The 17,567-nt window shown below is 42.8% G+C and overlaps 2 protein-coding genes across 8 annotated transcripts in view; both read right to left on the bottom strand.

Annotated features, from left to right (window-relative positions):
- Positions 1-6,213, bottom strand: part of ZNF75A (zinc finger protein 75a) — a 57,045-nt gene extending 50,832 nt beyond the window's left edge. For all 7 annotated transcript variants that reach the window (XM_049903517.1, XM_049903516.1, XM_049903510.1 and 4 more), the window contains exons 1-5: positions 5,949-6,213; positions 3,524-4,041; positions 2,046-2,241; positions 1,260-1,351; positions 790-916 (exon numbers count right to left, since the gene is read on the bottom strand). In XM_049903517.1, coding sequence (XP_049759474.1) covers positions 790-916; positions 1,260-1,351; positions 2,046-2,241; positions 3,524-3,940 — 832 coding nt within the window. In that variant the 5' untranslated portion in view covers positions 3,941-4,041; positions 5,949-6,213. The remainder of the gene's footprint in view (positions 1-789; positions 917-1,259; positions 1,352-2,045; positions 2,242-3,523; positions 4,042-5,948) is intronic.
- Positions 6,214-10,086: 3,873 nt separating this feature from the next.
- Positions 10,087-17,567, bottom strand: part of ZNF263 (zinc finger protein 263) — a 34,538-nt gene continuing 27,057 nt past the window's right edge. The window contains exon 7 of the mRNA XM_049903505.1: positions 10,087-10,143. Coding sequence (XP_049759462.1) covers positions 10,102-10,143 — 42 coding nt within the window. The 3' untranslated portion in view covers positions 10,087-10,101. The remainder of the gene's footprint in view (positions 10,144-17,567) is intronic.

Here is a 17,567-nt window from a genome sequence, read left to right as displayed (position 1 = left end):
TCTGCATGTAGTGGAAAAGTGTGCCAGTAGAGGAAACAGGAAGGTACAAACGAGCTCAATGAGTTCAAGAAATGCCAAGAATGCCAGTGTGGCTACAGAGAGCTGAGCAAGGACAAGAGTAGCAGGAGATCAGGGCAGAGATTTGAGTAATGGCTAGATAATGGAGGGGCCTAGGCACCTCAGTAAGGAGTTTGGATTTTCTTCTGAATGTCATCAACAGTCACTCTAGGGGTTTGAAGCAAGGAAATGTCACCATCTGATAGTTTCTGAAAGATCACTTTAGCCATTATGTGAAAAACTGACTGTGAAGGGCAGAAACGGAAGAAGGGAGACCATTTAGAGAGCTATCAAAGTAGACTTGTTTAGATATGGTGGCTTAGACCAGGATGCTAACAGTGCAGGAAGTTGAGATATGGTTGGACCCAGAGCCAAGGGGACTTGCTAATCGCTCAAGGGGTATGATGGGAAAATCATAAAGGATGATCGCAAGATTTTTGGCTGAGCAATTGGGTGAATGGTGATTCCATTTACTGAGATGGGAAAGATGTGGGAAGAGCTGGTTTGAGAAGGGGGAAGGGAATCAACACTTCTCTTTAGGATAAGGAATGAACACTTTTGGAAAAAGCTCTCCAGGTGATGTGGATACACCTTTCTTCTCCTCTACACCATCTAGTTGAGAATCAACCAGCAATTGGACCAGGGAGACCCTCTCACAGGGGTGCAATCTCAGTAACCTAAGGACATGATAGATTACTCAACTTTTACACAAAGGGAATGGAAAATCTTTACCTAGAGAGATGACAGTCTCATAGTTTTCCTGCATTACATCGTGGTAGAGGACCTTCTGAGTGGGCTCCAATAACTCCCATTCTTCCTGAGAAAAATACATGGCCACCTCTTCAAATGTCAACAAGCTCTAAAGAAGAGAATGGGGTTCAATTCAGTACTTGGCAGTACAGAAGTGGCCCTACCACCTGGCCTCTGAACTGCACAGTAGGCTAGACACTGAAAGAATTAACAGTATATATATATATATATATTTTTTTTTTAAAGAAAGCAGAAAGGAAGGACCCAATGGACCGCAAACAGCCGGGGAGGTGCCCGGTTCCCACTGGGCCAAGCCAGGGTGTTGAGGGGAGAACATCTAGGGCTAACACACCTCTGAGCCTCTGCAAGACAGTGGGGGTCATGGGTAGCAGGGAAAGGTATGAACAAGGTCATGCTCAGGCAGCCCTAAAGAGATGGAAAGTATAGCTCACCTGGGACTCAGGCAAAATGAGCTTAGGTGCCACTGTCCAGTCTTTGGTGTTTGTCTGCTCAGAAAGGGCTAGAGTCGGTGGTGTATGCAGAGCTGTGGGTGGAAAAGAACCACACAACATTTCTTTTTGTTTATAAACATCCTGTGCTCATTTCTAAAATAGTGAATCCTGACTCAAGTGTGAAGTCCCAGAAGCTACAGTCTCGCTGTAAATAATCAGTTATCTACTAGCCCACAGAACTGCTTCCCTAGTTGACTGTTTCCTAAGTGTTCATGAGAAATAAAAGAAAATTCATTTTTATTTTCCTCTCATGAAATAATATTCTCTGAGCTGGCCAAGAGTTAAAGGTGTTTGAAAATGAAGTACTCAAGGACTCCAAGTACAGTCAGAGATAGAGCATTTTTGTCTTTTATTAATTTTTTTCCTCATATACAAATCTGCTCACATTTTGCCACTGATAACCAATTTCTGAACCTAATTCTTCCTATATCTTATGAGGATTAGTTGGCTCTGACCCTCCCTGCTCCGTCTTCTCCCCTCCTCTCTACTTTTCTAAGGAACAGAGTTCACAGTATGATAGTCAGGGTTTTGTTGTCTGAACATTTCTGTAACCTAGACTAACCCCCACCTTGACCCAGAGTTGGCAGATTCTACTGCCACCCGGGAGGACAGCATAATCACTAACATGGCTGCTTTTGCAAGTTCACAGGACTGGACACAGCATTCTAGCTAAACAAGTTACTATCACAGCTCCCAGGAAAAGGAAATTATCGTGGAACTCCTTACCCTTTTTGTATACCGCCTTAGTTTCTTTGTGAGTGTTCTTGCTTGGCTGTTCTTGTAGACCCTGGTATGTATTCCAAACTTCTTCATTCTGCAACCTGCCCACTGATTGGGGCTCTGCTGTCTTTAGCATGAAGCCTGGGCCCACTGCTGTTCCTCCCAAGATCACTGCCTCCTTCCCCAGCTCATGGAACACAACCTAGAAATAATCCCCATCCTTGTTACCACAGAACTTACTTTTGGTTTGAGGGTGGCAGAGGGAGGAACAAGCAGAATCCTGTTCCTGGGAGGTGTGAGACACTAAATAAATTAGCGAAAAGACTTAAAAAGAGATAACAGGCTCCTTATTTTCCACAAAGAACTATATGTTAAATCTGGGAAAACCATGATAAAAAAAGCTATGACTCCTGCCAACTGACAATACACCCCCTCCACACACAGCCCAGCTCAGGTCACAAGAAGGGTGCTGGCCATCTCTTCTCATGCTGCCTTGACAGGTTTCCATTTTTGATTTGGATCCTCGCCTTTCTGGTTTCCTCTTTTACTTTCCTCTAAAAATAAATAAATAAGGAATGGGAGAAAAAGATTTTTCCTTTCGGTAAGATTTTTCCCGTTGGGAAATGGAGATTAGAATGGAAGAAAAAATGGGAGAGCCTGGTTCTAATCTACCTCCAAATGATTTGGTGTGACGACAACACACATATGCCCTGCTCTGTATTCTCTGCCACCGCAGGTGTGCTGCTACCTGCCCAAGGGCTACCCTGGGTCCCCACTCATTAAGAGGGGTTAGGACCAACCATTAAGGGAAGGCAGTGGAGGCTCTTGTCTAAGGTACAGAGAACACTATTCCTCACCATCTTCTCTCTTCTGGGATTTTTCTTTTTTCCACATTTTCTTTCTTTGCAGTCTTCCCCTGGCTGTTTGATATTTCCTTCTCTTAGCTATCCTTGTTTTCCTTTGGCCTCTTAAGTTTTTTCCCTTTTTTGGATCTGCGACCCCGCCCCCCATTTGCTTCTAAGAACTCAAGTCTTATCTCCTTGGTTAATCCAAACTAGGCTCATTACTCTTAATTCACTCGGGTCCTAAAGAGCGCAAAAAGCAACTCTTTTTCTCTAAGGAAAACTCTGCCAGGAGCTTCAAAACTTGTGGACTGACTATTGCTGCAGCCCACAGTTTCAGGTCTCGCTATAGCTTTCCTAAAGGAATAACAGAAGAAGTGACCTGCTCGATCTCATTTCTCAATTAACCTCTTCCCCCAATAATCCATTGCTGCTGAATTGATTCTGACTCATAACAACCCTATAGGACAGAGCTGAACTGCCCCATGGAGTTTCCAAGGAGCACCTGATGGATCTGAACTGCTGACCTTCTAAAGGGCAGCAGCCATAGCTCTTAACCACTTAGCCACCAGGGTTTCCCTCCCCCCGATAGATCCACCTTTATCCTACTGCATTGTTCATGTCAGGAATGTTTCTTCTCACCCCATTCCTTGTTTCACCAGATTCAGGTTCCCTCTGCAAATATTCTATTAGGGCCACAGCCTCCTTTATGCTCTGTGGATGATGCTTTTGCATCTGGGTCTGGGTCTCCCTGGGCAGAATCGTCAGGAACTGCTCTATCACCAGCAGTTCCAAGATCTGCTCTTTCGAGTGGATCTCTGGCCTCAGCCACCGATAGCATAATTCCTTAAGCTGGCTCACAGCCTCAATGGGTCCAGCCGCTTCATGGTAGCAGAAGTTCCGGAAATCCCGGCGAGAGCTCTCGCGACAAAGACTGTCCATTTGTGGGGTAGCTTTCATACTATGACTGGATTTCTCTGTCACAGATCCCTTGGTTTCCTGCAGAGCCCTGATCTGAGGGTTCAAGTGCATAGCCACCTTCAGATCTACCATTATCATTTTGCTCTAGGAAGAGTTTTGCTCCTCTACGCTCCTAGCACCATCTTTGACAACTGAGGACCCATCTGGTGTGGTACAAAATCAGTAAGAGTGTCTTCTTCCTAAGGGTAGAGAAGACAGGAAAAAAAGCACATGCTAGTAAGAAAGTCACATGAATCTTATTTCAAAACAAACCAACAAACACGTTGCCACAGATTCCGACTCACAGCCATCCTGTAGGACAGAGTAGAACTACCCCATCGTGTTTCCAAGGCTGTAATCTTTATGGAAGCACCTGTCACATCTTTCTCCTGCAGAGCAGCTGGTACGTTCAAACCTCTGACCTCTTAGTTAGCAACCAAACGTTTAACCACTGCACCACTAGGGCTCCTTCCATGAACCTTATTAGTTGCTACTTATTATCAGAGAAAAATGAACAGAAAGGTACTGTCATGCCTTCTCTTTAAAATTAATTGACCCTATAGGACAGAGTAGAACTGCCCCATACAGTTTCCAAAGAGCACCTGGAGGATTCAAACTGCTGACCCTTTGGTTAGCAGCTGTAGTACTTAACCACTACGCCACCAGGGTTTCCAAATATTCTAAATATTAGGTAATGCATAATGATAGATTACTTCAGGCTCTTTCTTTCTTTCCCTTTCCTTGTTATTTAACTTTGCACCACAGCACAGTTCAGAGAAGGCAAATGCCAATCAGAAACTTGGCTTTTTTTTTTTTTTAAACCGTTCAGGTAAATGTGGAGGGTGAGAAAACTGGCACCCACTGGCTGAATGGAACCTGGGATTATCCAAAGATTTCATCTGTGTGCTTTCTATCTCATTTCCCCAATGTCAAAGGAAAATTAGGATAAAATAATATGATTAAAAGGAAATTTTAAGTTTCTCTAAATTTTAACAGATCATTCCAGCCTTGATCTTTAGTCAGAAGAGAATCAACTTCTACCACCCTTCATTCCCCTGTGAACATGGACATCTTCACTTTGTGGTACTTTTCCACTGCCAGAAGAGGTGAGACAGTGAAAATACAGTAGAAGGAAAGTAATTAAGGAAAAAGTAACCTTATTCTTCCCAGAAAGTGTCCCCCAACTAAGCAACCAGATGCTCATCACTGTTCTTTGCAAGACAAAAAATGAGTATTGTGCAGATGACTTATACCTATTTAAATTTTTTTATTTGACTAGGAGTAAATTAGTTGGCCTTTGCTTACAAGATACTCGTATGTCCAGTAACCTGGTGAAGCAGTAAAGCCCTGGGCTGCTAACCGAAAAGTCAGCAGTTCCAACCCACCAGCTGCTCCCCACGAGAAAGATGTGGCAAAAAACCCAAGCCAAAACAAACAAAAAAACGGGGTGGGGGATGGTTTGAGGTAGTGGTGACTTCAGATAAGGTGAATTTTTGCTGCTTTTACATTTCCTCAGAGTCATTTAGACCTCTAGGCCAGGCTAAGGAGTGCCTCGTGGGACCATTTTCTCTGAGGTGACCTAGTAGAAACGACACCAGAATTCTGTCCAGGACGCCACAGGTATTCAAAGTGGCCGGTTCCTTGCTGCTCACCCTGGCTCAGGAGCCACGGGGCTCGTTTTGGCATCAGCTGAAGCTGGTACCTGAAGCTGCACTAACTCGTTCATCCCGTGGTAGCATCAGCCAGAGGAACCAGGCAAGTTTCTCTGGTGCAGTGTTGGACCTCACTGCCCGCCCCACCTAGGATTAGCTACATCCTCTCAACTGACGACAGTAGCGTGGGGACACTGTGCACGCGAGCAGTCTCCGAGGTAGCTTCCCCCGGAGCCCAGGCTTACATCTGCGCCAAGAGTAGAAAGAGCGGCTTTCGGAGCCTGACCGCTGGCCTCGCTCCTGACAGTCCTGCCTGCTGCCGCCTGGAAACGTCGCTGCGCCTACAGAAAATGGCTGCCTCCTCCCCCGCCCGCCAGGTAGCGGCCCCGAAGCGCTGCGGCGTCTTTCAGGGGGCGCCTGAGCCGAAGTCAAGATGAAAGTGGGTTCCTGGTTACCTCCGAATAGCTCGGCTTCCGTGGCGGACACTTCCCTCTTTCCCGGGCTCAACTGCAAAGTCGTCGCCCGCCTGCCCGCGCGGTTCTGGGGAACGAAACTCTCCGCCCTGAGCCACTCCGAGGCGGGGTCAGCGAGGCGCGCTGCCCCCAGCGAGAGAAGTCCCAGGGTTCGGGAAAATGGCCCTGCACGACCAGGTGCGCAGCCAGGTTCGCTCCCCTCTGGGCTGAGGGCCAACCCGCCGTTCCCGGGTTGCGGTCTAGCGCCCGCGTGCACAGCCGGAAACGGAAGTGACGCGTCCCCGGAGGCTCCAAGCAGTCCCGCCCGTTGCCTTCCAGTCCTGTCGCTGAGGAGTCCCAGCTCCGCTCGGTCAGCGTTCGCAGCTGCTCTTTTCCTCCCTGGAGAAACATCTTTGCAAGAAAGAGTTCGCGTCACCGCGTCTCTGGGCCTGCCAAAGCCAAGAGGAGCCTTGAAAGCGCCTTGTCGCGTTGATGCCCCGTCTCGTGTCCTCGCTTTGCGAGGACAGAACGTTCCTGCGTCGCTTTCGGGTGGCCTGAGGCATTTGGTACCGGGGGCCTTGCCCGGTAAGGGTCGTCGCTCTACTGCGCGCCTGAGCTCGCGGCCTCCTGCTGCCCAGCCAGCGGGGACCCGAGAAGAGGCAGTTTTGTCTTGCTCAGGCCCCTCGCTAGATCAGCAGCAACGGCCCCTTACGCTTTGTACCGTTTTCTGATTCGCGTGGCGCCCATCAAAACGATTGTTACTTTCTTGTGAGTAAGTTTTAGCTTGTGAAATAGGCTGCATTTATATTTCTCCTTGACAAATAGAAAAGTTGAGACCTTAGGAAGTGACTTGCTCACCGTCACATCGGTTACCAGTGGCAGATCCTAGACTGGAAATTAGGTTTCCTGTTGTCATATCTTGCACTTTTTCCACCACAGTATGCTTCACACGAGGACAGGGACCTTGTTTTTATCTCCCACTGTGTCTAGTATAGTGCTCTGAGTAAGGTTAAAACGAAAAACAAACCAAAAAAAGCAAACCCAATGCGGCTGAGTTATGGCGACCTTATAGGACCCTATAGGACAGCACAGAACTGTCCCATAGGGTTTACAAGGTGGTGAATCATTTCAGAAGCAGACTGCCGCATTTTCCTCCAGGAGGGGTTGGTGAGTTCCAACCGCCAACCTTTTGGTTAGCAGCCTAGTGCTTGACCATTGCACCACCTGGGTGCCTTCTGGGTAGGGTAGGCATCCCATAAATATTTACTGAATCATATTTATAAGAATCTGAGTGTATGAGGTAGTGAGTATTTACTAATTATCAGTGTTTGCAGTGTCAGCCTATACCAGTCAAGGGATTATTAAGTGTACTATGTGTAGCCAGTGTTAAGAGCTGGATAGGAAAAAAAATCTGTCCTCAAGTAATACAGTAAAAGGACTAAGACATTTTCATGACTGTCAGCAACAAGGTAGTAAAAGGTAAGACATGAGCTGAACGGTATGAGAATTCCAAGGACATAAAAGTTGATTTGTGGTTGGGGATATTTATAAATGACCTTGAGGGATTTTGCCCACAACAGGGAGTGGGGACACATTCCAGGCTGAGGGATTGATAAGGGCAAAGGCTTGATTGTGGGAAGATCTGTAGTCCATTTTACGGATGCCATTGGGCTCCACGTAGGGCAAGAGTAAAAAACAAAGTTAGAAAATAAGTTTGCATGGACCATATTGTGGAGTGCTTTGAATGGGAATGAAACGATTATATTTAATAAAATAGACCATGGAGCGCCACTTGAGGGTTTTTGAGGGAGGTTTCTTAAATAGCGCAGTTTATCTGGACGTAAGTTTAAAGCAAGAAAGAAGGTGGGAGGTCATTACAAGACCATTCAAGTCCATTATGCTGTTTTTGTTTTTGGATAATAAGGTGTTATACTCCTCTGAGGCATAGATTTTGATTCTTTTTGAATAAGGGAAAGGGAATTAAAGCGAGGCAATAATAATGAGCATCTGCCAAAGTCACTTAAATATGTGACAGAGTAGGTTCACTTCCTTAGGCTCTCAGTCAGATTGGAACTTAATTTCTTCAAAAAATAATTATTATTCCCAGTATCTCAGAACCAGTGGACAGTAATGCCCTTACTTAGCATTGAGATCCTCATCACCTGGCCCAACAATGAGCATAGAATTTATCAAAGTGAATAAATGAAGTGCTGCCAGCAGTGCCAAGTAGTGCCTTTGGATGTCATTGACAGGCCAGATTCATAGATAGGGAGATGACTGAGGGAGTATGGGAGACCCTGTGGAAGCAACACACAAATGGTGAATAGTGAATGAGGACCACTGATGATTTTCATTGTTTGAGGTTTGGTGCCATAGTTGGCTACTCTTCCTGTAGAGCCCACACAAGTCCCGAGTCCTTCTTTTTGACTTGATCTTCCACTGCCTGGGCAGTGTTGTGGAAATGATGAATGTGCAGCTGGGAAGCAGTGAAGTCAAGTGCATTGAGTTTATTCTGAGACAACCCAACTGCCATGGTGGACTGAATATTTTTGGTGGATGACTAGCTGGAGTTAGTGGTGTTGCTAGTGGCTAAAAATACCCCCGAATTTACAATAGTTATCACTTAGTAACTGCCTTAGTTATAACTGCTTCTTTTAGAAAGTTACTTGATCCTAGGCTGTCACTCCCTCCACACTCTAGTTACTATCATATTCTTTTACTATCCTTTAGTGCTCCATAATACAAAGTTGGCATTTCTTGCAACAAATGTTAGAGAAAAAACAAAGGTTTGGACTCGTTTGGGGTCTTAGACAAAAGACGAGAAAGCTCTATGTAGCTGGGGAATGAATGAAAGCCAGTTAGGCTCTGCCTTTAAAGGAAAAGAAAGATAACTGAGATACGAATTATTTTCCTCATTTATCTGACATACTTTTCTTTCTTCATAGCACCTGGAATGGAAAAAAGTGGCAGTTTTTATTTCTGCCCATGAAGTTGGGTATCTGGAATGAGAACCATGAAACTAACCTAGAATAGGAGATTTCTAAGGACCTGGAATGGCATTGGACAGCACCAGGACCTGAAAGGAATATTTGAGGACACAGAGCTATGGAAATGATTTATGGGAAACAACTGATCAGAAACACCAGAGGAGAAACCTTTTAAATTTCTTTAGGCAGTGTGAAAGTTAAGTCTTATTTCAAATTAAGCAAAACCTACATTAAAGATAAATCAAGTAAAGTCTCAAATATGAAAAATACATTACTTAAAATGCTAAGTAAATTTAGGAAAACAAGTGAAAAGCAAGAAACTATGGAAAAATATTTTTAACACTTTTAGACTCCTTGCTAAGAACTCCCATGATTCTGAAACTTGGTAATATCCCAAATAAGAACAGTTTCAGTGAAGAATAACACTTGAGAATACACCAGATGTCTACAAGGAAGATTTGAGAGGAGAAAAGTGCCACTAACAAATTATTTACATACTTTGAGATTACCTCGGTAAGCATAAGAGATATTCAAGTTAAAGCTCAGATACTGAGAATGGTGGATTGAATCCAATAAAAGTTGTTCAACAGAACTTACTAATTTTCTTCTTCACCTCAAGACTCTACACAAGTATTCTTAAATTCCAGCTCTCCAGACATCCAAATGTCAGGGTTCTTATAGCTTGGAGTCTTTAGATAGATGGATTGCTGCCCAGTGAACACTACTTACAGAGAAATATGAGCACCATTTTCTTTTTTGGCAGTGAGGTAAAATCAAGTCATTTTGGAAGGGGAAAAGCCACACTCCATCTCTGCTATACAAGATCATTTTTGACTTTAAGTCTTTCATAATCCCTTCTTCTCAAGCACTACTTTTTATTGAGACTTTACCACCTGGGTCTGTTCTTGGGGGTACACCTCCCTCAATGCCTTCTTGTCTTCCTTTTATCCCTTTTCCTTTGTTGAGTTAGGAAAAGTATGCATGTACTTCTGTTCTTGATTGATGCTGCTGTATCTGTCAAAGGAGAAAAGGAGCAGGGGGATTTCCAGTGACCATCCATGTCTTATAGGAGCAACAGCCATACAGAACCTTTGGCAATGGCATCTTTCTGAGTTTATAAGACTTACCTCTAGATTAGCACTTCAATCATGAGCCTTCATCTCTTTTAATTACTTTCCAGTACAAATGCCTGTACCTTCTGGGGCTTTGGGCTAGTTTACAAAAAAAAAAAAAAATTTTTTTTTCAGTTCAGTAGGGCTTTTTTCTTTTCTTTTGTTGGTTATCTGAATCAAATTCAGTATGAATAAGAGAGGGAAATATACAACACTAAATTTGGAAGAGAAAATGAAAGTTCTGAGTAGGATTGAAGCCAGAAGATCTCTTAAAAGTGTAATGGATGAATTTGCAATCAGTAAATCAACATTGTATGACATTAAATAGAATAAGAAATTGATTTTGGACTTTGTACTTAAGTAGGATATGCCATTAGTAGGGGCTGAGAAGAGAAAAAAGAAACGGGAGCCAAATATGGCGATGTGGACAGTGCAGTCTACATGTGGTACCAACAGAAACGTTCAGCTGGTGTTCCCATTAGAGGCGTGGAGCTTCAGGCAGCTGCTGAAAGATTCACACAGTGTTTTGTACGAACGGACTTCAAAGCCAGCACTGGTTGGCTTTTTAGGTTTCGAAATAGGCATGCAATTGGGAACCAAAAAGTATATGGAGAAGAAGTCTTAAGTTCAGCTTCAAAAAGCGTTGAGCCATTTCAACAAAAACTTTCCAATTGCGTCTAGCTCAGCTATACAGTGGGGATGAGACTGACCTCTTTTGGAAATCAATGCCAGAAGACACTCAGGCAAGCAGAAAAGATATCTGCATGCCAGGGAAGAAAATAAAGAACAGTGGTCTGCCTTTTTGAGTGCAAATACAGATGGAACTCATAAGTTAAAGTCAGTCGTAATTGGAAAATCAAAGCTGCCCAAAAGTGGAAAAGTGCATTACCTATGATATATAAACCTAGTAAAGATGTTTGGTTCACCAGAGAATTGTTTTCAGAATGGTTCTTTCAAAACTTTGTTCCAGAGGTCAGGAGTTTTCAACTTAACATCCTGAGGTTTCATGAAGAAGTCAGTTCATTGTTACTTCTGGATAATTCCCCAGCTCACCTTTCTGCAGAAGCACTAACCAGTGAGGATAGGCGAATAAAATGTATGTTCTTTCCCAATAACAACACTTCAACCTCAATTCAGCCAATGAATCAAGGTGTGATTTTTTTAAAATAATTTTTATTGTGCTATAACTTAAAGTTTACAAATCAAGTCAGTCTGTCACATACAAGCTTATTACATACTCGCATTTACTCTCCCTCCTTCCAGTCTCTCCTTTCGTGACCGTTTTGCCAGTTTCTAACCCTCTCTACCCTCCCATCTCCCCTCCAGACAGGAGATTCCAACACAGTCTCAAGTGTCCACCTGATACAAGTAGCTCGCTCTTCATCAGCATCTCTCTCCAACCCATTGTCCAGTCCCTTCCATGTCTGATGAGTTGTCTTCGGGAATGGTTCCTGTGCAGGGCCAAGAGAAGGTTTAGGGACCATGACTGCCGGGATTCTTCTAGTCTCAGTCAGACCATTAAGTCTGGTCTTTTTATGAGAATTTGGGGTCTGCATCCCACTGTTCTCCTGCTCCCTCAGGGGTTCTCTGTTGTGCTCCCTGTCAGGGCAGTCACTGGTTGTGGCCGGGCACCATCTGCTTCTTCTGGTCTCAGGATGATGTAAGTCTCTAGTTCATGTGGCCCTTTCTGTCTCGGGCTCATAGTTATTGTGTGACCTTGGTGTTCTTCATTCTCCTTTGATCCAGGTGGGTTGAGACCAACTGATGCATCTTAGATGGCCGCTTGTTAGCATTCAAGACCCGAGACGCCACACTTCAAAGTGGGATGCAGAATGCTTTCATAATAGAATTTATTTTGCCAATTGACTTAGAAGTCCCCAAACCCCCACCCTTGCTCCGCTGACCTTCGAAGCATTCAGTTTATCCTGGAAACTTCTTTGCTTTTGGGCCAGTCCAGTTGAGCTGACCTTCCCTATATTGAGAATTGTCCTTCCCTTCACCTGAAGTAGTTCTTACCTACTAACTAATCAGTAAATAACCCTCTCCCACCCTCCCTTCCTCCCCCCGCTTGTAACCACAAAAGAATGTGTTCTTCTCAGTTTATACTATTTCTCAAGATGTTATAATAGTGGTCTTATACAGTATTTGTCCTTTTGCATCTGACTAATTTTACTCAGCATAATGCCTTCCAGGTTCCTCCATGTTATGAAATGTTTCACAGATTCCTCACTGTTCTTTATCGATGTGTAGTATTCCATTGTGTGAATATACCATAATTTATTTAACTATTCACCCGTTGATGGACAGCTTGGTTGCTTCCAGCTTTTTGCTTTTGTAAACAGTGCTGCAATAAACATGGGTGTGCATATATCTGTTCGTGTAAAGGCTCTTATTTCTCTAGGGTATATTCCGAGGAGTGGGACTTCTGGGTTGTATGGTAGTTCTACTTCTAACTTTTTAAGAAAACGCCAGATAGATTTCCAAAGTGGTTGTACCATTTTACATTCCCACCAGCAGTGTGTAAGAGTTCCAGTCTCTCCGCAGCCTCTCCAACATTTCTTATTTTGTGTTTTTTGGATTAATGCCAGCCTTGTTGGAGTGAGATGGAATCTCATCCTAGTTTTAATTTTCATTTCTCTAATGGCTAATGATCGAGAGCATTTTCTTATGTATCTGTTAGCTGCCTGAATATCTTCTTTAGTGAAGTGTGTGTTCATATCCTTTGCCCACTTTTTGATTGGGTTGTCTGTCTTTTTGTGGTTCAGTTTTAACAGAATCATATAGATTTTAGACATCAGGCGCTGGTCAGAGATGTCATAGCTGAAATTTTTTTCCCAATCTGTAGGTGGTCTTTTTACTCTTTTGGTGAAGTCTTTAGATGAGCATAGGTGTTTGATTTTTAGGAGCTTCCAGTTATCTGGTTTCTCTTCGTCATTTTTAGCAATGTTTTCTATTCTGTTTATGCCTTGTATTAGGGCTCCTAACGTTGTCCCTATTTTTTCTTCCATGATTTTTATTGTTTTAGTCTTTATGTTTAGGTCTTTGATCCACTTGGAGTTAGTTTTTGTGCATGGTGTGAGGTATGGGTCATGTTTCATTTTTTTGCAAATGGATATCCAGTTATGCCAGCACCATTTGTTAAAAAGACTATCTTTTCCCCAATTAACTGACACTGGGCCTTTTTCAAATATCAGGTGTTCATATGTGGATGGATTTAAAATTTATTTTTCATAATAATCACCCCCTCCTTTTTTTTCTTTTCCTTCTTTTAAATAGATAACAGGTTTAGAAAGGTTAAGCAACTTGATCAAGGTCACACAGCTGTAAATAGCAGAAAGAAGATTTAAATAATTCTATTTAACTCCAAGGAGCCCTGGTGGCATAGTGGTCAAGAGTTTGGCTGCCAATCAAAAGGTCAGCAGTTTGAATCCACCAGCTGCTCCTTGGAAACCCTATGGGGCAGTTCTGCTCTGCCCTGTAGGGCCATTATGAGTTGGAAATGACTTAACAGCAATGGGTTTGGTTTTGTTTGAGTTATTTAACTGCAAAACTCAAGCTTTTAACCATTATGCTTCACTCTTTCTCAGGATTTCTCCATATCATTAAAATCTCTTCACAGACCTCAAATTTAATGTCTTTGTAATACTCCACCCACCAAGGGCTCTGCCGTATCAGTTGAATGAACCATTCCACTGAACAAGTGTTTGTTTCCTTTTTTTTTCAGTGTAAATAATACGAGCACCTTTTTCAGAAAATTTCAAACTATTACCTTAAAATGAGTTATTAGAAGTTAAAGTACTAGCCTAGAGAGAATGAAGTTTTTTTTTTTAATTTTTGATAAAAATTTTTAAATTGTTTTCACATTTCCACCAGGAGTTTGAAAGTTCTCCCAATGCATCAATCCTGGCATTGAATATTCTCATGGTATTAATTTTTGCTAATGGTATAACCAAAAGGATATTTTTATGGCTGTTTTTCCCATTTTAGTATAAGGGGTCAGGTGAGTGACATTTGAAAGTAGCTAATTTTTTCAAGAGCTTTGTTAGGATAATTGGTTCTTTATTGGCTTTTAATATTCCTTTCTCATATTAAGTTCAAGAATCTATTTCTGAAATGTGTATTCTGTTGCACTGATCTGTCAATATTAGGCACCTATGATATAAAATTTGTGATTAAATGGAGTACTGGTGTCTATTCTGGCTCTAGTAGTGTCTTAGTCATCTAGTGCTGCCGTAACAGAAATACCACAGGTGGATGGCTTTAACGAAGAGAATTGATTTTCTCACAGTCTAGTAGGTTACAAGTCCAGATTCAGGGTGTTAGCTCCAGGGGAAGGCTTTCTCTCTCTGTCGGCTCTGGAGGAAGGTCCTTGTCTTCTATCTTCCCCTGGTCGAGGAGCTTCTCAGGCACAGGGACCCTGTGTCCAAACGATGGTGCTCTGCTCCTGGTGCTGCTTTCTTGGTGGTATGAGGTCCCCAACTCTCTGCTTGCTTCCCTCTCATCTCTTGTGAGATAAAAGGTGGTGGAGGCCACACACCAGGTGGTGTTACAATTGCACCATAATCCTCTTTTTTTTAATAATTTTTATTGTGCTTTAAGTGAAAGTTTACAAATCAAATCAGTCTCTCACACAAAAACCCATATACACCTTGCTAAACCAAAAAAACCAAACCTAGTGCCGCTGAGTTGATTCTGACTCATAGCGACCCTACAGGACAGAGTAGACCTGCTCCATAGAGTTTCCAAGGAGTGCCTGGCAGATTTGAACTCCTGACCCTTTGGTTAACAGCCATAGCACTTAACCACTACACCACCAGGGTTTCCATACACCTTGCTACACACTCCCAATTTACTCTCCCCCTAATAAGACAGCCTGCTCTCTCTCTCCACTCTCTCTTTTCGTGTCCATTTCGCCAGCTTCTAACCCCCTCCACCCTCTCATCTCCCCTCCAGGCAGGAGATGCCAACATAGTCTCAAGTGTCCACCAGATCCAAGAAGCTCACTCCTCACCGGTATCCCTCTCCAACCCATTCTCTGCTCCAATCCATGTCTGAAGACTTGGCTTCGGGAATGGTTCCTGTCCTGGGCGAACAGAAGGTCTGGGGGCCATGACCACCGGGGTCCCTCTAGTCTCACTCAGACCATTAAGTCTGGTCTTATGAGAATTTGGGATCTGCATCCCACTGCTCCCTTAGGGGCTCTCTGTTGTGTTCCCTGTCAGGGCAGTGATCGGTTGTAGCCGGGCACCATCTAGTTCTTCTGGTCTCAGGATGATGTAGTCCCTGGTTCATGTAGCCCTTTCTGTCTCTTGGGCTTGTAATCACCTTGTGCCCTTGGTGTTCTTCATTCTCCTTTGATCCAGGTGGGTTGAGGCTTCTTAGATGCCTGCTTGCTAGCGTTTAAGACCTCAGACCGCACTCTTCAAAGTGGGATGCAGAATGTTTTGTTAATAGATTTTATTATGCCAATTGACTTAGATGTCCCCTGAAATCATGGTCCTCAGACCCATGCCCCTGCTACGCTGGCCTTTGAAGCATTCAGTTTCTTCAGGAAACTGCTTTTGGTTTAATCCAATTGTGCTGACCTCCCCTGAATTGTGCAATATCTTTCCCTTCACCAAAAGTAGTTCTTATCGACTAATTAGTGAATGCCCCCTCCTACCCTCCCTCCCTTCCCCCTCTCGTAACCACAAAAGAATGTTTTCTTCTCAGTTTAAACTATCTCTCAAGTTCTTATAATAGTGGTCTTATACAATATTTGTCCTTTTGCAACTGACTAATTTCACTCAGCATAATGCCTTCCAGGTTTCTCTACGTTATGAAATGTTTCAGATTCCTCACTGTTCTTTATCGATGGGTAGTATTCCATTGTGTGAATATACCATAATTTATTTATCCATTGATGGGCACCTTGGTTGCGTTCATCTTTTTGCTAATGTAAACAGTGCTGCAATAAACATGGGTGTGCATATATCTGTTCCTGTGAAGGCTCTTATTTCTCTAGGATATATTCCAAGGAGTGGGATTGCTGGATTGTATGGTACCTGTATTTCTAGCTTCTTATGGAAGCGCCAAATCAATTTCCAAAGTGGTTGTACCATTTGACATTCCCACCAGCAGTGTAGAAGTGTTCCAGTCTTTCCACAGCCTCTCCAACGTTTATTATTTTGTGTGTTTTGGATTAATGCCAGCCTTGTTGGAATGAGATGAAATCTCATTGTAGTTTTGATCTGCATTTCTCTAATGGCTAATAATCACGAACATTTCCTCATATATCTGTTAGCTACCTGGATGTCTTCTTTAGTGAAGTGTGTATTCGTATCTTTTGCCCATTTTTTAATTGGGTTATTTGTCTTTTTGCAGTTGAGTTTTTGCAGTATCATGTAGATTTTAGAGATCAGGTGCTGATCAGAAATGTCATAGCTAAAAACTTTTTCTCAGTCTGTAGGTAGTCTTTTTACTCTTTTGGTGAAATATTGGGATGAGCATAGGTGTTTGATTTTTAGGAGCTCCCAGTTATCAGTTTTTCTTCTACATTCCTTATAATGTTTTATATACTGTTTATGCCATGTATTAGGGCTCCTAATGTCGTCCCTATTTTTTCTTCCATGATCTTTATCGTTTTAGATTTTATATTTAGGTCTTTGATCCATTTTGAGTTAGTTTTTGTGCATGGAGTGAGGTATGGGTCTTGTTTCATTTTTTTGCAGATGGATATCCAGTTATGCCAGCACCATTTGTTAAAAAGGCTGTCTTTTCTGCATTTAACTGTTTTGGGGCCTTTGTCAAATATCAACTGCTCATATGTGGGTGGATTTATGTCTGGATTCTCAATTCTGTTCCATTGGTCTAGGTATCTGTTGTTGTAGCAGTACCAGGCTGTTTTGACTACTGTGGGGGTAAAATAGGTTCTAAAATCAGGTAAAGTAAGGCCTCCCACTTTGTTCTTCTTTTTCAGTAAGGCCTTATTTATCTGGAGCCTCATTCCCTTCCATATGAAGTTGGTGATTTGTTTCTCCATCTCATTAAAGAACGTCGTTGGGATTTGGATCAGAATTGCTTTAAATGTATAGGCGACTTTTGGTAGAACATACATTTTTATAACATTAAGTCTTCCTATCCATGAGCAAGGTGTGTTTTTCCACTTATGTCTCTTTTGGTTTCTTGCAAAAGTGTACTGTAGTTTTCTTTGTATAAGTGTTTTACATCTCTGGTAAGATTTATTCCTAAGTATTTTATCTTCTTGGGGGCTACTGTAAATGGCATTGATTTGGTGATTTCCTCTTCGATGTTCTTTTTGTTGGTGTAGAGGAATGTAACTGAGTTTTGTATGTTTATCTCGTATCCCGATACTCTGGTGAACTCTTCTATTAGTTTCAGTAGTTTTTTGGAGGATTCCTTAGGGTTTTCTGTGTATAAAATCATGTCATCTGCAAATAGTAGAGATACTTCTTCCTTGCCAATCTGGATGCCCTTTATTTCTTTATCTAGCCTGATTGCTCTGGCTAGGACTTCTAGGTAGG

The sequence above is a fragment of the Elephas maximus genome, chromosome 12 (assembly GCF_024166365.1).
Source record: "Elephas maximus indicus isolate mEleMax1 chromosome 12, mEleMax1 primary haplotype, whole genome shotgun sequence".
In the NCBI taxonomy this organism is placed as follows: Eukaryota; Metazoa; Chordata; class Mammalia; order Proboscidea; family Elephantidae; genus Elephas; species Elephas maximus.
The sequence above is the reverse complement of the archived record's forward strand: the minus strand, read 5'-3'. Positions and strand labels throughout refer to the sequence as shown.